The 25520-nt window shown below is 35.1% G+C and overlaps 1 protein-coding gene across 16 annotated transcripts in view; it reads left to right on the top strand.

The window, feature by feature from the left end:
- TENM3 (teneurin transmembrane protein 3) overlaps nucleotides 1-25520 on the top strand; it is a 699726-nt gene that overhangs the window by 529040 nt on the left and 145166 nt on the right. For 13 of the 16 annotated variants that reach the window (XM_072406090.1, XM_072406089.1, XM_072406092.1 and 10 more), the window contains 2 exons: nucleotides 2797-2895; nucleotides 16859-17097. In XM_072406090.1, the coding sequence (XP_072262191.1) occupies nucleotides 2797-2895; nucleotides 16859-17097 (338 nt within the window). The remainder of the gene's footprint in view (nucleotides 1-2796; nucleotides 2896-16858; nucleotides 17098-25520) is intronic. The other 3 variants (XM_072406103.1, XM_072406102.1, XM_072406101.1) reach the window with 1 other exon arrangement.

Below are 25520 nucleotides of genomic sequence, written 5' to 3' on the forward strand. Positions count from 1 at the left end.
CATGGGCACATTACAAGCACTTTCCAGATTCCTTGTTAAGTTGATCTCCAGGCTCTGACCTTGCCTTGGTGCAAGCTGTATATGTGGCGGCTCCTTTCCTTCTCAACCGGCTCCTTTCCTTCTACAACACTTTCTTTGGTTGAAGTCCAATTTATTTATAGCAGTTGCCCATTACCCTAACTTGCTTGGTTTATTACATAGGATTTGAAGGCATGGACTTACTCATCTACAAACCTTTGTTTTACTCTCCTTTCTGTATGCTTTTGTTCTTTATTCCTTTTGTGTGCTATTTTGGTGTTGTTTCTATTGTTTGTTTTAAATATGTTTGATTGTCTTCAAATAAATTGAAAAAAAGGGAGACAGAATTTCTTTAATTACAAAAATAAAAATATATACAGACTTTAAAAACCCGAAAATAAATGAGGTAATTCTGAAAAGGCTCAACCAATTCACTGCTTTTGACTTTTTAGGATTCCAGCTGTCATTTTGCTTCTAAATTGGCTGCTGTAATTTTAAATGTGAGTGCAGGCAATGTAAGACAATGCAGCTCCACACTCATGCATTGCAGCACTCCATGAAGTCAAGCATTAAACTACTGTTGAGTTTATGTGTGCTGCCATGTTCCACAACTTCAAGGTGTAAACTTAGCCTTAGCTGTGTCAAGGTAACCTAATCTTAACCTATAGCTCCAGTTTTTTAAATAATATTTACATTTTTTTTTAATTTTGTCTTCATCTTCCATGTTAACAGTGACCTACAGGTTATACCAAGGAGCACTTTTTCATTCACCTTGTTTGTGTATGTGCACATTTTTTTTCATTCTAGGTAGACAAGTTGTAAAAAGGTAGACTTGTCTTGTTGATATTCCATGACTACTGCAGCATGTAAGTTTTAGAGGGCTGCTTAAAAAATCCCCCCAAACAAGTCATGCTCTTTGAAAAACATTGCAGCACAGATATAGTATGCTATGCACAATTTTTTGTTTTAATGTTAAACCTAGACTCATGTCTTATTCTTATGAAGTATCTCATAAAAGAAGATGTTGCACCAAAGATAGGGCAAAATATAAAGACACCACACTTGATTGAACATGTAATCATCTTTTCTCTTTGATTCCTTTTTTTGTGACAATCAAATTCATGAATTGGCTAGTACCTTTTTCTACTACAGAGCTTCCCTGCATTTGCTTTTTATTATATTTAGAATATTTCAGTTAAATAATTCATTTAATTATTATATTTTCTTTTAAAACAATAATGTTGGCCCTTTGCAACCATCCCACCCCTTCCCAATGGCAAAATGATACAGACTTGTGCCATGGTTAGTGGGCAGTGTTTGTAACTTGCCTTGGGTGATCATTTAAGTGAAAAGAAAAAAACCCTGTAAACTGTAAATCACCCTTAATAAATGCATTTGTAAATGTTCGATACTAAAATACATTTTTTTACAGAATTAATTTGAATGTCTCCTGGTTTATCCTTGTGATCCTTTTTAGATTATTGGGTTTTATATGATTTAGAATATGGGTTTTTAAATATTTTACACTATCAATAAATAATAGATAATGTGAATTGGATTATAGATAAAATATATTTCTCCCTAATCACCTATTTTTTAAGTGGCATGGCAGAATCGCCAGATGGTGATAGATTTGGAACATCTTAAGGAACGTAAACATTTATATTTATATATATATATATATATATATATATATATATATATATATATATATATATTTTTTTTTTTTTTTTTTTTTTTAAACACACAAGGTCACTGATGTTAAATTTGAGATCTTGATTTTTTTGTGCAGTTTGGCCAGACTTTAAATGTTCATTCATCCATTGCAACCAGTTCATAGAGGTTGCATCTGGCCATAGACATTAGTCGTGGTGTCTTACCCTAAACAAGTGTTCACTAATTGGGCTTCTGCTCGTGCAAAAGTCAATGGATGCAGGAGTTAGGCTGAATGCAGCGAATCTTGACATTGGAAAAAGCATTACCGGATAGGTAAAGTTTCTAAACCTGCCTGATGCCTTTGTGTCTCAAGAACCCTTGCTCTGGCTTTTACCAGTGAACATTTCTTCAATAGATAATAAAAGATGATTAGTTGGGGCTAACATTTTATATACTATCATTACCTAATTTTATTTTAAGGAAATAATCATCAGTTCATTTTAAAGAGATCATATTCTGTAACCTTATTCTGCTATTCTTTTTAGATTTTAACTTACACAAAATAGTTACAACACTGTGAACCTATATTTCCTTGTTTTATATTATAGAGCCTTTACTATAATGTACATGTAAATTAGCTTCTATTTGTGTAATTTTTTTTTCCAGGAAGCAAAGCCTAAAAGTTTTCCTATGCTTTTTCAAAGTTATAGTGAACCATTTGCATATTAACCATGTGCACAAGGACATTACAGTTATATACAATGTTATCTGACAATAGACTTGTCAGTCTGTACACATAATCATTTTTATTACTCACACACTGTACTATAGTAATGAATATAATAAATATATTTTATTTTTCATTGTCCCTAAATAAATCCACAATCAACATTTTAAAAATTGACTTTTGCTGGAAGAACCTTTATGTTCAGAATTTCTATTTTCTCCTCTTAAAAATTCTACTTGATATGTAAATAATATGTCGATTTTTGACTAGGTAGACTTCTTCAGTAATGAAATTTACTACTAAAGCCACAACCCATCCTATCAACATTTGTGGCATCATTTATTTTGAATTCTTTTTAATATCCCATTGTAATGCTGATAATGTTTTTCTTATAGAAAATTAGCAAATCACCCAGTTCTTGAAAGTGAGCATGACAATCTCATAGAGATGGCTGTGTTTCCACCACCATGCCATGATGGCGACTATGAGGATGGGTATGTGTCTCTATGTTATTTTGATCATATGCAAATGCATTCATGAAAAAGCCAGCCACAACAATGGCAGCCCACACATAGAGGGTAGGCTTTTTAAGTTTATCCTCAGATTATTAGAATATTATCATTTTTGAGTTTCATTGACTGAGGTAGAATGGACTATTTAAATAGCTAAAACATTGCTGCAAAAAGTTTCAAAAGAAAACACAGAGTTCAAAGTTACTGGATTCTCCAAGAATAAAGATGGAGCACATAGCATGAAATGGAAAAATTTTTTTGATCTGTCAGTCCATACTGACACTGACATTATTCATTGCAATCATTTGCCTAATATTCCTATGGATTTTAACATCTGTGGATGAGGACAAATGGCAAAGGAACAAAATAACTGTCACCAGTTATGGAAGAATAAAGTATTATGTGGTAATTTTCCTTTTAGAAAGTTTAGTCTCTTTAGGATTTTTTGAGCTGCACAGAACATAATGAGTCAGTTTGGTCCCTGTGTGTCATATTCCTCAACAGCCCCTGCTGACTACCAGAACTGTTGCCTTCTGATTTTCTGCCTATTACGTCTCATATACAGAAATCTTATTAAGTATGGAAATATGCAGATTGGCGTTTATTATAGCTGTTTACAGCACAGAGCTGTGGTCTTGAAATAGCTTTTTTCCAGAGCTGAGTTGAAATGACTGTCAGGTGATATTAATTCAGGTAACATAGCAATGAAATTTATCTTGTTTGTAAGCTTTTCATTTTGAAAATTACGCTGGCAGGGATCACCTCCCGGTGTGAAAGTTGTCCAGAGATAATAGCGCATCAGTTTGAAAACATAATAGATTTGAGAATACAAACCCGCTAACAGCGTGACTATGCTGTTTATCAGCCTCCAGAACATACTGTGTCACAGTCAGAAGCATTACGTATTTGCACTTTTCTTCATTGTATGTCACTTGCACTTTATTTACATGTAAATCTTGTATGTTACAGAAGTTGTTAACCACCATCTATCTTTATATCTGGGCCGGTTAGAAGAGAACATAACATACTTCGGTCTATCCATCCACTTTCAGTGGTTATACTCCCTGTCTAAAGCTGTTCCATTAAATCCTATGAAATAAAATCTTTCCCGATTTCTTGTTTGCAATTTAAAACAAGCTGCAGCTGCAAGTTGGATTTTTTAGTGGATTTTAGGGAGGGAATTTTAGCTACCATGACTGGATAAAATTCAGATGGGTATAAGCCAGCAAATTATCAGTTGAAGGATTTCTGTACTGGAGTCCCAATGTTAGAATGTCATTAATGGCTTTCATTCAGTACTGCCATACCAGCTGAGCATACAAAATTGAAAGCAAATGTACAATTTTCTGAAACTGAAGCAGAACTTTTCACATACGTTTCCATACATATACATATACTCTGAATTATCTAAACAAGGTAATGGTCAGATACCTTTCAGACATATTCTTACCACCCATTGAAAAGTTACCTTGTGTTCTTCTTTCTGAATTGTGGGACAAACAGTCCTGTTTATTTCCAAATTGCAGCCTAATATTCAGATATTCAGGGGACATCTGGCGCACGGTCCCCAAGATCTAAGTTCTTGTAGCACACCATCTTTTTGTCTTTTTGCCCAAGAGTTTACATATAAGTCCCAAAGATAGGTGTAATTAGGGAAAAAACAGCAATCATTTCATTGTGTCAAATGTGATTTAATGTTTGAATTGCAAGAGAATTAGGTTTTTGCTAGTGACATATATTTGCTAATATGGTTTCCATAGGGTTTTGAACCAATTTCCAATATGTAAACCTTATAGTAGTGAAGTTTCCATTCTTAATTAGATCCTTATGATTACTAAAACTATTTACTAAATGTAAGAAAAAAACAAAATATTTTAGCCTTAAAAAAGGACCCTTCATTTCGGAAATGTATCTCCATTTATTTGAATTATACGATAAGAGACAATGTGCGTGGAACATCAGTTATCTTTATCAAGATGTTAATAAAAAACCTACAAGAACCTAGCTTCTGAAGTTCTAAAATGTTAATGATGTGTTGAAAGTAATTCCCCCAGCCAGTCTATCTAAAAATTTTGTCTAGTGATATTATCAAATGAAGAAGCTTGGGGTTCAAATGTGTAGCAACAAATGTGAAGGGACACATATTAACCCTTTACATTAGTTTGTTTCACAAACTTGACAGGATATACAAATTTGATCTGTACGTATATACTGTACAGTTCATTCTCTCTTTGACTACAGTTTCAGGAGCACATACAGTCAATCATGAATTAATGAATGAATGAATGAATGATACTGGCTGTCATTTGCCTAGGAATCACTATTTTCTTTAGTAGCAGAAAAGAAATCATGCAGGAATTGTATTAGTGGTGCGTTTTACAGAAAAAGCTATTTTAATTTTAACTGTACTGAGCATCTTTCTTATGTATTTTTGACTGGACTTTTCCTTTAAGCTAAACTAGTTGTTTATTGTTTAATCATTTAGGTGTCTCTCCACATACTTTTGTTTATTTATGTGTGAAAGGTAGGCATTTTACCTGTATTAGTGCCAATTCAGCAGTCTCTACCATTAGATTGGGTTGACACATTTTGTTTTTTTAAGTAGTGACATTTTTTTAAGCTCTCAGAACAGTTTCCTCATTGTAAATGCATATTTTACAAAACAGTAAAGTTTAGTATTTGCATTTAATTCTAGGGAAAAATCCTTATCTGATGTTTTAAGTAAGGCTTTTAAAGAATCCATCTTTTTCAGTTGTAAACTTCATGGCCCTTTTCTGTGGCAGGCGTCTCCTTTTGCAAATGTTCAGAGCAATAAGTTTCTATTATGCAGATATCTTTATTAACAAGGGAAAAAACTATTTATTCAACCTTCCTGGATATTGAAAAGCCTATGTGCAGATGGCTATGTAGGCATTTAGTTATTTTCTTGTTCAAACATGTTTCTTTGATTGTGATTGCATTGGCCCTATTTCTTTCTCTCCCCTGAACTCATGCTATCCTTTCAATCTGTTCATTGTCGGAGGGACCTGCCTCACGGTGAACGAGATAATGAGAATCGCTGAAGACGAGTGTGCTTGATAAAGTCAAGAGATGGAGCACTCTCTTTTCCGGCTGCTATTTAAAGAAGCCCTTGTATATATCTTGCTAGATCCTTGGAAAGGAATGTCTTTACCTGACAATTGGCCCGAATATTAAATAAACAATCGACAACTGTGAAGAACAATGAGTAACGCCATTGTGAGAATAGAATTGGCAGCTTTTGAAGAGTGCATTCTTTTCAGACCTCAGATGTACTGTATCTGTGTAATGTTTTATGAGGAGAATCGGATCCATTGAACTATTTCATCTTCCTCGTCTTCTAGACAGTAATAAGCATTTATATGTTTTTCCACTGTGCTGAGGCTCTAGTGGTTACACCCTTGTCATTAAATTGTTCCTCCTTCCCTAGCCATTACAAGGACCTAGAAAGAGGAAGACGCAATGTATTACAACATGGGTGAGTGTAAAAATGAAGAGAGGTTTTATGGCTACAAATAAATGGGCTTATAGAACCGCCTCAAGTGCTGGACTAAATGACACAATGTAATGTTGCTCCAGTTCACATTTTAACTACTGGGCTGCCTGCAGAACAATAATGGAGGTCAATTATACCATTCACCCCTTTGAATTTAAAGGCAACTCAATTCAAAATGACTATTGTTTTTTGTATGCTGAGAAGGCAAGAACAGATAACAGAATTATGTTTTCCAATGCAACATTACTGGACAAGGACTTGAATATGTATTAGAAAATTCTGTTCCCCCTGGTGACACATTTAAAGGCCTGTGGGAGCATTACACCATTTAAGGGTACACCTCCCCCCCCCCATTGCTTCTAGAGTAGCATTCATATGAGTGACTTCCAGGTAGTTGGCACTTGTATAAACATATGCAAGCCACCCTATATAACTTATGTGTCATGTATGGTTTGCCATTTTCACTCCAACCATTGCAGTGGGCTGTGATAATTGTTTTGTGAACTTTCCTTTAAAGTACACTGTCATGAGAGAAATATGGGGCTTTCATTACTGACATTTTTCTGAAAATGTCTAACTTTAGCAATTTCAAATCACAGAAATAAGTTTGAAGAAAATGGAAGATGTCAGTAATTCCTTATCTCTATACTTATTAATGGTGAATGATTTGGAAAGTAATAAAACGTACTGTTTGAACGCCAGATAGTGAGCATTTTAGAATGATAGAAAAAGCATAAATGCAATATTATTATAAATCCATTATTGAAATAATTGTACCATCTGTAAAAGGACCCATGAGATAATATGTGTGGCCGTTGAAGACAAGATAGCTACCTAAAACTGATACTGCAGATGATGGAAACAAATTATGGAAGGTAGAACTTTGCTTGCTATATCCTTAAAAGATTTCTCCACCCTACATCCCATACATAGAAATGAAAGGAAGGAGGAAATCCTTTGATTGTAAAAAAAAAAAAAATCACCATAGTCGATGCTTAGTAAAGGGAAACTTGAATCTGAGTACAATAACTTCTCAGCCTGCTGTCATTGCAACTCCCACCTGGATAATGGTACTGCAGAACAAAAAAAATATTAATACGTATTTCTCATTAGAATTCTTTATTGTAAAATTTATGCTTGCAGCAAGTGTGTTGACATAACAAATCCAACCCCCTTTTAGCATTGTGATGTTTTCCTAAATTTGATTCTTTCTGACGGAAAGTGTGAACTATTTTCAATTTACAGTCAATGTAGACATGACAATACATTAACTGGAAAAGTGCGGCAGATGACCTTATTATCCAGAGTTAAACCTGTCTGAGATCTCCTGTCATAGGTCTGTCTTCCCAATCCATTTACCAGCATATACATTAGAATGCAGGATGACTGCTTGTTGAAAGATTTTCAAGAACAACTACATTCTAGCATATCATGGGTAACTGTTAAAATAAATAAAGTCCCCTACAAGTGACAGATTCTGGTAAACAGCCACTTCTGTCATTACATCTTCTTAGCTTTATAGCATTCGCACAATCATCTCCTGCAGGACATACATAGCATACAACTCCACTAATTGGCCACAATATATATTTGATATGATATAGAATATAAATAAGTAGAGCCTGTCTGCATATCCTGTGCATTTTCTTTCTCAGCAGTGTGTATGCCCATGTGTCCAGTAGCCTACGGGCAATACATATCAAAACCTGATAAATAAATGGTGAGTTGCCTGCTGTGCTGCCCTTTTGAGCCTTCCTAAGTTTCTACTGTGTGACTAATTAGCTACTAGAGCGCAAAATGGATGACATTGGGAATTAACTGCACTTGTGACTGTAGGCTACAATGGTAGCCAATCACTTCAAAGGCTCTCCATCAGCTTTTGTGACCGAAGGTTCCGTTAAAGACAAGCTTGGGTGGTGGTGTAGGAGCAAAGCTACACAGAATAATTTATGTCAGCGCCGTTGCACGGTCAAGAGATGCTCTCGTTTTCACACGCTTGCAACATCTTCAAAAGAATTGTACATACTGTATTCTCTCACAAAACTATTAAACTTGTTTCACTGTTTTCTGGTTGGAATGGTAACCATTTAACAGAAGTATCAGAAATGAAAAAAGGCTCTATTAAATAAACCATGCCTCTCACATTACGCCTCTGCTTACCCACCCATCTCCCACTTTTTGTTTAATAAAACAAATCAACCTAGACTAAGTAAAACATTCTGGTGACACAGTGAAAAAGCCATAGGTTTAAACTTCTTAGTATAAAATTCTTAGCATACTTTGTGATGTTAGAAACATCATGTATTTGAAAACATCATCGTACCATATGGATTAAAATCAAGGTTAAGCAGACAGGGCTTGCTAATTATCTAAAGTGCTTGCGTGCAGGCACTCTGTGGAACCTACAAGTACCTATGTTAGTATTCAAATTGATCCCAGTGGAGTGCTTAGATTTTAGGCCCAGATTGTTCACCCTTTTGCAGCTTTAATACCTTCAACCTGCCTTTAATTGTTAAATAACAGAACCTCATAAGACATTAGTGTACCTGAAAGTTAAATGGCAGGAGACATACTTAATGTTAGGCGAGGTCTTTGACCCCTTTCAGACTTGCAGTAAACCAAAGTTTTGTACCGCATTCTCTACTGTGCTACCAGTGGCTCCAATTCAACTGTATAGAAGTGGCTCAGAACCGCTTTGTGCAAGCGTTTGCACTTATTGGTGTTGTGTTCAGGTTGTTTATTGGTGTTGGTGTTCAGGTTGCAACATAGTTCCTGGATTCGACATGTTATTTCTGTCTGTGCAGATGCTTTTCCACTTTTGTGTTAGAACCCTCACAGACACTACAATTGCAAGGTCAACGTGTGCAAATGTGTTGATCTACAGTGGAGTTTTCCACTTCTAGAAGTATAAGAGCAGTGTGCCTAGTGGCTAACCATGCAGTTGTCTACTGAAAGTCTAAAAGGGGCCTTGATGTTGACTTGGAGCTTAAAGTTCTATGTAAATTGTATACATTCTGGGTCTAAGAACCAGGAGGGTTCACAAAGAATTGAATTTAAATTGAATTTAAAAAAAGATATTTGCAGATACCAGAAGTCACAGCTTCATTTTAAGTCCAGGAGATTCCCTTTAAAAACAATTTAGGTTGTAATCTTTTATATTAGCAACTATCTGATTACCTGACGTTGCTCAGTTATTTTATTATTTCAGTTTTATATTATACAGGAAATCGAATCAAATAAAGCTATAGTGTTAAATCAAATATTTTTTACATTTTTTAATTTTACAGGTTTTAAAAGTATTCAATATACAAATTATAATGTAAAATTTTTGACAGCGGGTCTCACGCTGTTGTACTGTCTCTGAAGCTCTAGAAACAGCGCAGGGTAGCAAATCTTCTATTCCTGTCCTCAGGATTTATTTGTCTATGTGTTGTTTCATTTTTTTTTGCCTTTGATTGCACTCGGCCAATTGCCTTCCGTTTTCATTTCACGCCATTATTACAAGCCAGAAATATGTAAAAGAGTCCAAAAAACTATGTAAATATAAGCAAAAGGCACACTGTCATGAGCAATACATACACACATACATATTGTGAGTGGAGTTTTGTTTACTTAGTATATATTTCATTTTATGTCAGTCTCCTTCATCCTCTTTGCCAGTGGCATTGCATTCACTTTCATCCTATGTATCCATTTCTACCATATGGCACTAAAGTCATTTCAATGACCTCTGCATCAAATTATTTCTTATCTTCAATAATTAATAGCTATTTCAAAGAGTTGAATAAGGTAAATGTTTATTATGAAGACATGTTTCTTAAACACAGTCTTATATAAGTGAGATAGTGGCTACTTCAGATTTGTGGCTCCCTTAGTTTTTCTGCCACTGCAAGAACCAAACCAAGTGTTTTTATTTTGATTCAAGTAAAACAAGGTTTATTCAGTGCAGCATTCCCTACACATAATTCCACCCAACAATTGAAATAAATATAAAACCAACAACACACTTAAAACATAATAAAAATAACAATAAACACAAATTAAAATAATTAACTGTCAAATATTCTGTTTAACTGTGAGTCCTTAAAAAAGAAATCTTAGCTCATTATCCACAAATTCAAATGTCAGTCAATCTGATAACTTGAGAAGTAGCACACTACACGCATCAGAACCAAACTCACCCAGATGGTTGACATATTCTATAATACTAGTTGGGTGAAATGTGCTGTATTTGTTACACAGAATTGATTCTGAGATATGCTGGTAGCCATTGATCTGAATTATATACCTCCACATTTATACAGACAAGGAAAAACTAGGTTTATGTGGTACCTTAACATTTTCTTAAAATAAGGGATACAATAAAGTTTTTTTCAGGGAAGAAGATACTCCAGTGAGTTATGACAAATAAAAATCAAGCTGTATATTATCCAGTAACTGGAGCTCTGGAAAGATGCAACTGACTTTACAATAGCATGACTTATATGACAGTTAATATGGTATCATTACTGTTTGATGGAAAACTTCCAATTTTTTGATAGGTTCATCAAATGCTATTCCAATTATACATATCTAATTTGTATAGCCAGCAGTGGCACAAAAAGTCCTACCAACCTGGATAATTACCATTTTTCTACCTTTCACACAATATACACTTTCACACAAAACAATATAGTATTGTTGTTTAATTCATTTTCATCCCTGGCAGTAGCATTGTTAAGTACATGTCTGTCTAGGAATTCCTGTCCCTAATCTATTGTATTCCTCTATAAATAAGAAATGTTCATACATACAATACTTGGATCTTGGCAAGTTTATTAGTCACCTGTTATTGGGGCTAATATTAACTAATGTAAATCCACCTGTCGTTTCTCAGTAAGAATTGCAGGTGATGTGTCAGAATCAAGGCTTTAATACATTCTGTAACATGTTTTTTTTTTCTATAGCCTTTCCAACCTTCCTAAACAGACTTCATCAAAACTGACACATTTGTAATAGCATCACTGGTAATTTGAAAATCATCCTAGCTTAAGGGCTTCCAAACACATGGGGCTTAAGTAGCCAAATGATATGGGCTGGAAGCGGTGGAAATCTGTTGACATCTTGTCAAACAAATAGACAAGATCTTAAGTGTTATTCTTGAAAATGTGCAAATTGAGAGGTAATGTAATTCTTTTGGGTGTCTGTTTCGCAAAATCTTAGGAAATGCATTTTACTGGTTTGAATAAACAAATACCTTATGGAATAGAGGTTCTGGACCTAGAAAGCTTGTTATATAGAAAGACATCATATATATTTTTACATATTCTAATGGCTTTATCCAGTCACCTTCATCTGAAAGATCATGCTAATTTACAGCATAAAAAACACAGCAGAAATCAGAATTTTTGCCAATGTATCATGTGAGCTGAGTTAAGGCCTTCGTCCATTTCTGCTCAGCTATGACATGCTGTATTGAGCTGCTACATTTATGTAATCTGGTTTTACCATTTATTTGATGCAATGGGTCTGGTTTATGAAAGCTCTCCAGGGCTGGAGAGGATACACTTTGATCAATGGAGCTGGGTGATCCAGGAAACCTGGAATGAATATGGTCTAGGACTTTTAGGAAATACATTTACAGTTTGCTGGATCACCCAGGTTCACTGATGAAAGTGCATCTTCTCCAGCCTTGGACATCTTTCATAAATCAGGCCCAATGTAAGTTATTGACAGCACAAGAACACCTATGCTAGGTTCTATATGGCCAAAAATCCTCTTTTTAAGCCTTTTATTTATGAGCTTTAATAAATATAAGAACTGTTTGTACAGCTAGCATTTGTAAAGTATTCAGGCAAGCTTAGAATGGCTTTCTTAAATTTTTTGTGCACCCCTAAACCCCCATTTGGGACTGCTATACACTGATCACAATAGAAGTGTTGCTTGTCTTTTTAAGCATGCTGACAGCAGGCTTTACAGTAGTATTTAACACTTATCAAAATTTGTTAAAAGACTGCTAGCAGCTTGTTTACTAATATATTGTCTAGAAAAAAAAGAACAGAGAACTCCAGTGGTACAATACAATTTTTACCATGACACTTAGGCTGGGTCTACACGGAGAGTTTTAAAAATGCATATAAATGTTTCTACCACGTTTATATGCACTTTTACAAGCGTTTTAAAGCTTGACTTTAAAACGCTTAAAAACTTTTACAAACACCTATGACGCGTATTGCTGCGTCATAGGTGTTTATATTTGACACAGTTTTACATAGCCGTTTATAAAAGTTTTCCTTGTAACACTTTCAGGGAATGAGTACAGGGGTACATGAAATCCCTTACTCATTCCCTGAACGGGTTAAAATATGTATAAAAAATTGGACGAGGCTTTCATTTTAAATTATTTTATTAATTTTGTATGTGTGTTTGTGTAACTAAACTTTTTTTTTTTTACAGGTTATCCTACAATGACAGGATGATTTCCACGGCTGCATTCATAACATGAGCACAGCCATGGAACTCCTCCTGACAGGGAGGGATCCTGGGCACTAGGGGTTAAATGAGGACAAGGCTCTCCATTCACCTCTAGTGCTTTGTGATTGGCTGAGGTTTTCCTTTTCTCAGCCAATTAGCACTAGACTTGAATGGGGCGTTATCCTGTGTTTACCCTCTGTTTTACATTTTTAAACGTTGCAAGTAACGTTTGAGATAAAGGTCATAAACTAGCCTCAAGGAAACGTCCTGGTGTAGATTAGACCATTGCAATGCATGGGTTTGCAAACATGGGCTTTAAAAGCCTCAGGTTAAACGCTGGGGAAACAGTCCATGTAGATTTAAGCCTTAAATACATATAATACTAACAAAGAAAATAAAAAACAAAGAAATAACAAACTATTCTAGCTATTGTATACCTTTCATCCAGAATGAGCTCCAAGCATCATGTTGCCATTTTGATAGATCTGGTGACTTCTCTCCAGAAAATATTCAATCCTGATGTAATTTTACATTAACCTGAGCAAGGCAGTCCTGTGAAACTTAAAAAAACTAAATGGGTTGAATATACTTTCAGCAAGGAAAATAAGATTTATGTTGAATTGTGAAAATCGTATTCTACAACTGTAGAAAAGGCTTTGCCCAGACATAACTCAACACTACCCAATACTGTCTATATATTTGTACAAGCAACACTTGTTAACTCCTGTACTCATTTCATATTTTAATATATTCCTTGTTGTTTGAAAAAATTATTCTGACTAGGATTTGGATATGATTTTAAAAATACCAAGACAGCCAACACTAAGGTCAAACTTTAATGGACTGTAAACAAACTGGACTAAAATGTTTCATTTTTATTTTTAGTTTACTTACATTTCAAATTATTATCATACTCAAGATATTATTATTACTAATTGAAGTGAGGAAAAGAGGATATGTAAGTTATGTGATGAACTGATGGACAAGCAAAAGGAGTCATGTGTATTCCCATGGTTGGACTAGTTTGTTAGTGACCATATACAGAGCAGTGTTTCAAAATTTCCTGTGCAGGCTTGGAAAAAAGAACAGAAAATATATTTAGTAATGTTGGACAGCAACTTTATCTTTTGTTTCTTCCTATTTTACAGAATACCCCCTTGTTTATACTTATCTAAATATTAGCTGCTACTTCTATATATTGCCTTAGGCAGAATGTTTATTAGTCTTTAATATATTTCTCTGGAGCCGAAATGTATATGGCATGCATGGAAGTAACTTTAAGTAGACGTTGTATTAATCAACTCTCAACTTTTTATATGAACATTTATATTCACATGAAATGCCAATAAAGTTATCAGTGTATCTCATGCAAAGTTACAGAAAGATTTTGAATTTTATCTAGGTTATTCTGTATTTTGGGGGATGTATGTGTGCAAATGTATGTTTGCAATTGACAAAATTTTACTATGCTAATGCTACAAGTGTGACATTGTATGTATTAAAATTAAGCTTCTTACAATCCCCATCCAATCCATAACCTCTATAAGTACAGCAATAACTTGCAGCTATTGAATCATCCCCTGCCATGTTCACAAGAAAAGAATTACATGGATGTAGCCAGTGTATGCTTTGTTTGAGTATGATGCCTAACAGACCAGCTAGATTAACAGTGATTCATCATTATTGCTCTTGCTTTCATCTCCATGGGGGGTCTAAATTCTCCAAAATGTCAGATGTATTTGCCATGTATTTGGGTTGGGTAATTTACTAGTCATAGTGCTCTATTGTGGGCCTAGTCTAGCACTTGAAGCAATAATAATTGGTTAACATGAGTAGAGAAAATCTACTGCTATATGATTTATTAATAAATATAAATGCTTTTGTTTAGGTGAAGGTGGACTTTTTTGACGTTGAAAACCCTTGAGACGTTCAGTTTATTGCTCTTAATAGGAGGGGTATAGAAATACTTTAGATCTGCACATTCAGTATACATCACAATAGCCTAAAACCAATTCATATAGTCTGCAACATGTCTACTGTTCATATTGTAAGGATAACAAAATATCAGGCTAGTCCATTCAGTCCCTGTCCATGGTGCTGAATGAATCAGTCAGTATTATGGGTGGCCAACCATTTAATGTTATGATACAGAAAGTATAATATCTGTGTCCTCAGAAGAATCGGATAGATAGCCAGGATCAAACACAGAACTAGAATGCCAATTTCTATACAACTTAGATAACCTGCTGATAACTATAATCATCATCAAACTATAAAATGAATATTTGCTTCAGCTTATATTCGGCAACCATCAATTAGTTATATCCATAAGAAAATATAATTTTCCCCAGTAGATGAGAGCCCTTGAACACTTCTGTGATATTGGAAATGAAATTGTGTGTGTTTGTATGTGCAATGGTAAATTTTGTAATTTCCAGCAAAGTTTATATACAGAAAAAAAAGACTTGTATTCCTTCCAACTTAATAGAATAAGCAGCTCTTGGTGTTGCTTTTATATAAAGCTCTTGTGTAAAGCTTGGATACTGAATGTTGTTATTAATGGAAGGCAGGCAAGAAGGGTCAGCAGTGAAAATATCTTAGGGATGATGCTGTGACCCTTTGTATATTGTGTGTTAATTAGTCATTTCACAAATGGTTTGTTAGGGATGTGGTATGGTGACGCAAATGAGATAAACATCTGTAACCTGGTTGATGTCCCAGGTAGGAGATGAGCAAAATGATTAATGGTTTAGGTAAATTAGGGAAGCAGGCAGGAATATGGAAACTTTACTTGTTGCCAATAATTGCAAAATAATGCATCTGGGAAAACAATATATTCAAAGGAAGAATAGATGATTAATGGCACTTTATTGCCATCAGCCACAGAGACCCCTGAAATCATTATTTCAGATTATTAGAGGGAGGCATACCGTGTAACTGAGCAGTTGTGAAGCCAGCAGGGTGTTAGGTCGTAGAGTAGAAAAAAACACAAAGAGAGATCGAGCGATCTTACTTTTTAGCGCACTGATAAGCGCTAACTAACAGTAATGAGTAAAAAATTGGCTTATTGTGTTTTTACCGAAAAGCCTATAATGGCTTACAAGCAACTCTGCACATTTTGTACCATTTTTTTATATAAAGGAAATTTTTATTTTTTATAATAAAAAAGAAATGCATGTTTTTTAGTTATTTCATATTATTTTATATTATGTTAAATTTTATATAATTACCTAATATTCACAATTGTTGGTTAATTATTGGTTCAGTATTCATGTAGGTAACCAAAACATGGAATGTGGATGGTTAATGGAGTTATGTGAAATTAAAGGGTTCATTTTAGATATGCAAAGGGTGCAAACAGAAATTGGTACTTAAAAGGACTCAAGCTGCTGTTGTTGAAGTTTTGTATTCCTATAGCTTCCTGGTTCCATGTAAGGGAAACTTTGAGGTGCTTCCCTCTCCATGAACCTTCTCAGGTGTGACAGTGATACATACTTTTTTGAGATAGAACTTAGTAATGTTTATTGTATGTAGTGCAGTACCTGCACACTAGAACAATCTACTACAAAGATGTCATTACAAGCAAAGTATACTAATTTTTACAAAAAACTGCAGAGATTAACCTGTTATCACTGTAATACTAGAAGTCATTTTAGCACAGTTGGTGGTGCTATGGTTGAAGGGTACCATGCCAATCTGTATAGCTGCCAAAGTCTTTATAGTTTATAGTGAATTTTAATTTCCAGGTGTGTAATTTACCTTACAGCTGTTTGCAGAAATGGTTTCTTGCCACATCATTGTTTGACTACAGGTTAAACATACTAGGAGTTGCTATAGTTATTTTTCTGTATTGATCCATCTTGCAAGGTAAAAGGAAACTAATTAAGTGCCCTAAATATGGTTTATTAAATATATGAAGAATATTTAATACATAAACTTTGTAGTTTTACATTTAAATATTGTTTTTTTTGTTTACAGGCATTTTCTATTCAAAACAGGAACAGGGACAACCCCACTGTTCAGCACTGCTACACCCGGATACACAATGGCATCTGGCACTGTTTATACTCCGCCCACAAGACCACTCCCACGAAACACCTTATCAAGAAGTGCTTTTAAATTCAAAAAGTCCTCAAAGTACTGTAGTTGGAAATGTACCGCACTCTGTGCCGTAGGGGTCTCTGTACTACTGGCAATACTACTCTCCTATTTCATAGGTAAGTAATTACATTTTCACAATTCTTGATTATTTTATGATTATTAGAATAAGCAATGCAGAACATCTTGTCAGATTTGTCAGCTAATATAGGTGAAGCCGTGCTTTTTAATCTTTGTCTAAAAAGACAAAATGATTTATACGCTTGGATTGGTGTTATTTTAAAATCAAGTTAATATTTAATTTGGAGTTAATTAACAAGGACGGAGTCTACCATTTATTGCATCTCGCCTGCTGTAGTTACAGAGAGAAATGACTGTTTTAATTCTGCACTAATCCAGAGTGATTTCTATCTAAAGGTTTATTTTAATATTGCTTGCTAAAAATTTTGTGCTGGAGAAAGTTCTTGTGTTTTGTAATAATGTTCCTTGGAAAATTCCAGGCAGTTTTAGTGTCACTATATTTTTACAGTTTTTGCTTAGATTCCTACATGGACCAGAATCTTTGTCTGCCACACAATGTATATATCTGGGCCAATGCAAAAGGTATATAGTATACAAAAGCAGAGCCCCTATTACAACCAATCATATCTTTAGGTATTGTAACCAGATCAGTGAAAGATGATTCATGATTGAATTCTATCGGTTATTGCACACCACTGTTTAATAAGTTATAGTCTACATTGCTGGCATCCAGGCTATAGGCTTTAAAATGGAATTAAACATATAATTTCCCCAAACAATAAAAAAGAATCATTTTTTTATAAGAAAGTTTACATTTTGTTTCCTTTTCATATTAGTCTGTTTTGTTTTCTCCTTATTTAATGGGCCTTATTTAATAAAGCTCTCAATGGCTGGAAAGGATACACTTTCATCAAGGAAGCTGGGTGCTCCAGCAAACCTGTAATGGATTTCTTCAAAGTCATTCGCTATTTGCTAGCAAATATTTTGAATCCTATACCAGATTAATTCCCGGTTTGTTGGATCACCAAGCTTCACTGATGTAAGTGTATTCTCTCCAGCCTTTGAGAGCTTGATTAAATCAGGCCCATTGCATCACTTTAGAATCTTTATTTTGGGCATGTGCAGCCCCTGTGTTGCAAACTTCAGCCCTTCCTTCTGCATTGCAGCATATAATTTTACACATGCAGGAAGTATCTAATGGGAACTTTGTCCCTTTTTTGGTCATGTAATGCATCTCTTGAAACGCATCTTGCAGAAGTATTCAGCGTAGGAAGGGACGTGTGTGATGTTAGTAAAACAATGTCTTCATTGTCTAGAACAAACTGCAGCAGTAGTATTTTATCCTCCAAGGTAGTAATTCCAAGGTACAAATTTGAATAAGGTAACTGAACTTTTACCTACCCTTGTTTGGGTATTATCAAGCAGCAATCGCTAACCAGTGGTCCGCAATAAAATTATGGTTATCTGCAGCTCTGGCCGGTGCACCCTAACGGGGTCAGGAGAAGGACGCTGCTGGGGGGACGCACCGGCCAGAGTCGCGGATCACGTCCCCGTACAGTTCCCAGGCTCTGGGTAAAAGGTGGGCTGTATCCCTGGACACAACCCGCCCACTGTCTCATTGTAGGCTCAGATCTGCGATGGGAAAGTGGGTGGGTTATGTGGTAATGACAACACTCTTGGGGAGGTTTCTCCCTCTTTGAGTAACAACCGGTTTCCCGCGCATGCACGGTCGGAAGACTGTGTTTTTAGTGGTCCACAGGACCGAAAAGGTTGGCGACCACTGTTATAGAGAACTGGCCGTGCTTGTTCTGCAACTGGTATAAATGGTATTTTCCCACGAAAAGCTGATCTGAAGAAAAAAAATATCAACATTACATTTATTGCTATGAAGTATGCATAGATGACACAATATGCCCTATGTATAGACTCACCTTATGGTTTGCAATCCTTCATATATACGTCATATTGTTAAAAAAATATATTTTGATAAAGGATTGTCTCTGTGGATCAAAACTAGGGATACAAAAGCTGAACCATTTTTCTTCAGAACTGTGTTCATGGAACAATTTGAAGCCATCTTACAATCATTACCGCTTGCCTCTCTGCTTGTACAATAAAGTTTGTTTTATCAGAGAACATAATTTTAGGCAAAGGTCAGACTTATTTGCCAGGTTATATCATCGCTGCACAAAGAAAAAATGTATTAAATCAGCACCTACAACAGCTTTTTCACTACAGGGGTTGTATGTAATGTTTTACTTCTACGTCTTTTTGTCTGTGGTTACTAATGTAGTACATAGTTCTAACAATTAATATACTGTATTGGGGTTTTTTTTTGTTGGTGGCTGGTTTGTAAGGTTGTATCTGCTACTTCTAGATCCATGTATGAAAAACATTTAGGAAACTTTTAGATGTGGTTTTCCTAATCAAACAAAACAATTTAGTTTTAATTATAGCCTATTTGAAATGTCCAGACCAGTTCATGAATTTGGTGTTAAAACTTACTGGGGTAAGGGCTGTTACAGGCACCAACCAATAGGTACATGCTGGCCGTGTACCTTCCAAAAGCTTATCTGTATTAACCTTGCCATTCTTAATATTCACCTCCGGTGGGCCTTATAGTAACCACAGGCAAATTCTCTTTCACTATTGGCTTTGTCCTGTTCTGCAATCACAAACACATATTAGTACAAATGAAAGCACATTACATGGCATAATACACTTTTTGTATGTCATGCACTTTAGTATACTCTCTCATACCTACTTACCTTTTAACTACATAAAAAGTTTATTCACTCCTTCCCTATTAACCTTATATTAGTCCATCTCAATTCACACGGGACTCCAGCTGAACAAATTCACTAACACATGTTTACTTGCAGATAAATTCTGATTTATTATATATTTAGAGAAATACTTTGGCTGTTTCTTATACTTCCATATCGTAGGACTTCTACTGCAGACATAATAGGCACTTACCTTTTTTTGGGGGGGGTTTTAGTGATGCTTAACTATCCTAGTGATTTCTAAATTTTCTTTATTAATAGATGGGGAAAAGACCTGTTCTGTTGTTCTATAAAGCACAAAACTGCCAAATACCAGCTCATTCTGTGTATTTACCAACTTTCTGCATTGTTGTAACGACCCAGCCATTCACATTAACTATTAAAATATAATCGGTTTTCCCTATCTCTAGCTATCATTTACTGTAATTTAATACTGTATGTTTGTATATAGAAATATTTTGTACTTACTGAAATTGAACCCTATTTTATGCTAAGTGCAAAGCATAACAAAATACTTACAATGCTTTAATGCGGTGCAGCATTAATATTTAATTGACAATGCAAATGGCTGTTGTGTCAGGCTTGGCGATAACAAAATATTTAATAAGAAGCTAAAGAAGTGCAAGCAAGGAAATAAAATGTAACGCTTTCATAACTGTATGTAGATTTTTATTAAAGAATATGAGACCTACAGAACATAACATTTTTATAATACATCTAAAACCTTTCTCATTAGCAGCTTTCTTATACCAATGCAGAAAATGGTGGTGTGTGATTACCCAATCAGAATAAGCCTTCAGTAGCTTGGAATAGACTAATGTCGACTCCTCTATTTGGTCACTGTGTTATTTCGAATTCTGTTTTTCAGTACCTTTATTATTTGCATAGTGAGTTGTCTCCTAATGTAGTTGCAGGCTATAAAACCATTATACTAAAATTGCATACATTTTCACATACTGTATAAATTGAGGTCTTATCTGTACAGACCTCATATAAGAAAAACATTTTATTCGGCTTCATGTTTTATGTGTGCAGCTTTATACATGACTTCATTATCATAAACTTGATTTCCTGTATTCATAGTGTACCTGAACTAAACTTGCACTTGTTCCACAAGCTGAATGTAGCCCCCAGGTGCGTTTAGGTAACCTTGGACCTTCCACATCTATTCAGAAAATATTTATTTTAACTTGGACTTTGAAGGTTTGGCTCACATCTCCTGTCTTCTTCCCCACACCCGAATATTGGCCAATCAGTGTGATCAGCCTCACTATCTTCAATTAAGTAAAATAACCAGTCAGGGTGACCAGACTGTTTTATAGCTAAAGTAATTATTTGCAAAATAAGATGACCCAGGTTTTGTGCCTTTAGGGCATGGTAAAAAAATTGAAGATACTTTCCATCTAATTACACCTGGAATTGCTTTGAATGACCCTTTTCTTAAAAACATTTACTACAGGTTTACTTCAGTTCATTGAAGTGTATTCCATAATTTATTTTACCAACAAACCAGGTTTATGTTTCTGTGTTGGCTTTTTAAAAAAGCTTCCTAAATCATCACTTCCCTTTGTAAATTGCATTTGTCATGCTTTTGTGGGCAGATGTAAACAATTATTTTCCTTACTAAAAGCAAAATAATGTGCTTAGGGTTACAGTTAGGTATATAGTTTAGAAGAAAAGGATTTGGGGATACTTGTTTAGGATGTTTGCAAAAGGAGCAACTAGTGAGGCCGGAGGGAGGTCACGAGCAGGTAGAAGGATATTCTTAGACACTACATATACCATTTAGAATATTGTGTCCAGTTCCTGAAGATCTTAATAAGAGTTGAGATGGGCAACACAAACTGAAAGGCAAGCAGGAATCTAATATCTACAGGCTTGAGGAAAGAGGGTACAAGATTGAAACCTTTCAATACATTAAGGGTTTAATTAAGGTTCACGAGTTTCCAATATGAACCTAAGACCAAGAACATGGCAGCATAATCTCAAAGGAAAGTTCATATTAAACAATAGAAAGTATTCTTTTGCAGAAAGAGTAATTGATGGAAAAGACTTCTTGCAGAGGTAGTGAGTCAGCCAACAGTAAGTGAATGTAAACATTTGTGTGATAAACATAGGTCTAAACTTGATGGAACATTTCATGCCGTCATTCTGCTTTGTTTCCATGCAGTAGTAATAACTGTGTTGAGTTGAGGGTGTGGAAAAGACCCACTTATAATGCTGCTTCCACCACAAGCAAAATACCTTGCTTGAGAGAAATATGGGGGCTATGACTTTGTAAAATGTCAGTTTTCCTTACCTATGCAGTTGTTTTTTAAGGTCAGTGATTTAGATAGAATTGAATCGACAGCCAGGGCAGAGTTTGACAGTGGAAGACTACATGACTCTTTCATCTGAAGACAAGACAGGTATACTTGAAACAACTATATTGTCTCTTTGCAACATGAGCTTAAACCCTTTTATGTAAGGTAAAAATTCTGTTCGTTTGCTTTTTTTTCAGTGCAACATCCTTTTTTAAAAAAAAAAAAAAGGATGCAGCACCGCCCGCCACTGCAAAGTCTCCCGGGATACCTATGTCACGCATCCCGGGAGGCTTTTGGGTTTTCCTTTACTTGAAAAAGGAAACAATTTGCCGATCTCAAGCATGCGCAGTGAGATCAGTACGTTTTTTTCCACCTACGTCACCCGATCTTGTGCCTGGGTCGGGTGTTGTAGAAAGAAGAACCCAGAAGAAGAGACGAAGATGGCGGCGCCGGCTCAGAGACTGATCCCAGGACGACAGAAGTCCCGATGGAAGACACCTCCTGACTGATCGGCTGCGCTGTGAGATTGAAGGTAAGTGGATTTTTTTTTTTTAGTTTTGGGCATTTTTTAGATGACTTCCTCTTTAAGCCCTCATATTTCTTTTAAAACATTATGTAATTTTACTTAAAAACGTATCCATTTAGTTTTACAGTGTGTTAGCTACTAAATTTTATAGTGAAGACCACAGCTAGTATTATTATTATTTATTACAAAGGAAACACATACATTTTATTAATCACTAGTAGACATCTTGAAGCTAGTGAAAGTTAAGGTGGTAATTCTTCTATTACTATACAGAACAAGATACAATTGTGCTTTTTATAGTAAATAACATAAAAAATTGTGGTCCAGTATTTAGTGTTTATACAATTCATATAGTTTTGGTACAATGATTTTATAGAGGCCATGATTGCAAATGTCAGCACTCTATTTACAAAAGATAACACTCTTTCCTGTTTAAAGTGAATCTCCAGTTTTTTTTGTGAGAAAATATCACCTTAGAGCTAAATTATATCCATTGAAAATATTTTAGAGAACTATATAGCTTTATTTTCTATTACCTGTTCTGGATCTAAAGAATTGATGTAAGACTTACCATGCTTTTTTCTCATTATAAAATGACTGCTAAGTAGAAAGGTTTGGCTTCATTATTACCACCTAAACATTCCTATTGTTGCAGTAAGGAAAAGGTAGCCACGTTGTTTCCCTTTATGTATCTGTTAGACTGCGTTTAGGTACATTGACTTCTCTAGCACCTTTAGGTAGGTAATTGAAGCCGGGGTATTTCACTGACTCTGAAATAAGAAACTGAAAACTTTGAACATACAGAAATCCGAGACAATTAGGAGCCTTAAGCAAAAACTTTTAATGTGGGATACTCAGGAAACATAATTCTTTTTAGAGTCCACTGGCCTTTTGTAAATGAGCTGCTGTAAGTATCAAGAATCCTATGTAACAAAGTAAGAAAAATCCCTTGAATTGGCAATGGACAGTGATTTTTTTTTTTTACTGAGAACAGAATGTTAAGGCTTTTATCAGATTTGAATGTAATACTAATTAAGAGGCTGAAATATTGTATTCCAGTCCTTGACATATTGGACAAAGCAGCAAATGTAGTTAACATTTTATTGTGTAGTTCTGAATGATAAAAATCCAATGGGAATGTTCAGTTTGTATAAAAGCCTTCCATTTTAGGCACTTTTGTAATAAAACATAAAGCAGTTTCCCCGTTGCATAGAGAACCATGTTTCTTGTAATTCTGCAGGGTAATACTTAACATACTGTTCCCTCCCCCAGCTTCAGAAAGTGAGGACACCTCTGTGCTGCTATGTGCAGTGATCCTAATTCAACCAGTGATTTTCATCTAAAACAAAATAATTCAAAACCTTAACTGAAGTGAAAGAAAACCATTCAAAAGCTTAAAAGTCACACATGATTAAACACAGAAAATCTGCATGAAATCTTACTTTGTGACAAATGCCAGGCATAAACCAGGTTTGGATGATACCTGCTAAACAGGTGTGTGCCTTTTTTATATTAGTTTACATTTAAGCATTCTGTGGACACATTTTACATTTTATTTTAAAGCAGCAGAACTGATAGGACCGCTATAAAGTCAAATGAAAATGGAATGTGGCAGAGAGGGGTGTCAACCTGTAACCTTGACTTTATATTGCAAACCTAATGGAGAAGCGAGTTGGGTATAGTAGAAAGCAGGAGTTGGCAGTAATTTATTACGAGATAAAGAAGGTATCATAGAGATCAATAATTATTTCCCTATGTACTCCACTATTCGCACATCTGTGGGTTGACCTACATGCTACAGACATAAGATCTATATCCAGTCAGGCTATTTTTTGAAATGATTTTCATCTCATTGCATATACACTGCTCAAAGTTTGACTACATTGACATATTCTTTCCTAAATAATATTCCTTTTTGACTATTTTGATTTTAGTCATAGATACATCTTTGTCAAATAAATCCCACATCACATCAATACAAGTTATTTTGTATAGGGCCAACAGTTAGGAGTCATTGTAGAAACTTCAGTACTACATTTTCTTTTTGAAGTTATTAAAGAATGAACTGGTGTTTGGACAGATCTTGCATAAAGGTAATCTTGCATAAAAACGTATAACCATTTAATATTCGAGTCTGAAAATACAGAATTTAAACAGATATATCACGTGAGTCTCATTGGCTCTTCATGTATTCTCTACAGTTTTAATCACAGTATATGTCCATGAAGAGCGACATTCTTTCCATATGGCTCTTTTCATGTAGAGCCTGCAGTAATTATACAGGTACAGAACCGACACCTGGGGTTTTTCCTATCATTTGTAATGAATTAGCAAGGTTATCTGACAGTGAATCTGACATCAGGCCCCAAAAGCACCAGGGATTTCAGACTTGGTGCCGCAGATCTTGCCGCCTAAATTGATAAGAAAAGCATAATTGTTTCAAGTAGTTAGGCACTTTTATTGGAAAATATTTTACTGTTGAAATGCTCCCTTTTTTTATTTCAGCCATCAGAAGCATTTGGCACACCGTGATGAAAATCTGCTTTCGAAAAAACGTTGGCAGACAATTTTAACGAGTTTGTTCTTTGACACACTAACAAAGAATCTAAAACAGATGGATAGATTGCAGACTCAAAATGCAGTTGAATAGCTGCAGAAGCAGTGGCATGGCTTTTCTACTGGCAGTCCCCAAACGTTTGTGACACAAAAGATGTTGTTGCAGAGACAAGTGGAAGAGACAGATAAAAAAAATTCCTGAAGACACAAGAACTGTCATTGTGATAAAAAAAATCTAAAATCTGGCAGGTTCAACCCTCTTTTTCTAAATAGCAACAAATCTGAGACATTTATTATTTTCGACCCAAACTTTAAAACATATTCCGATGTGGCAAATTTAAAGTCTTTTT

This window comes from Pyxicephalus adspersus, chromosome 3 (genome assembly GCF_032062135.1).
Source record: "Pyxicephalus adspersus chromosome 3, UCB_Pads_2.0, whole genome shotgun sequence".
In the NCBI taxonomy this organism is placed as follows: domain Eukaryota; kingdom Metazoa; phylum Chordata; class Amphibia; order Anura; family Pyxicephalidae; genus Pyxicephalus; species Pyxicephalus adspersus.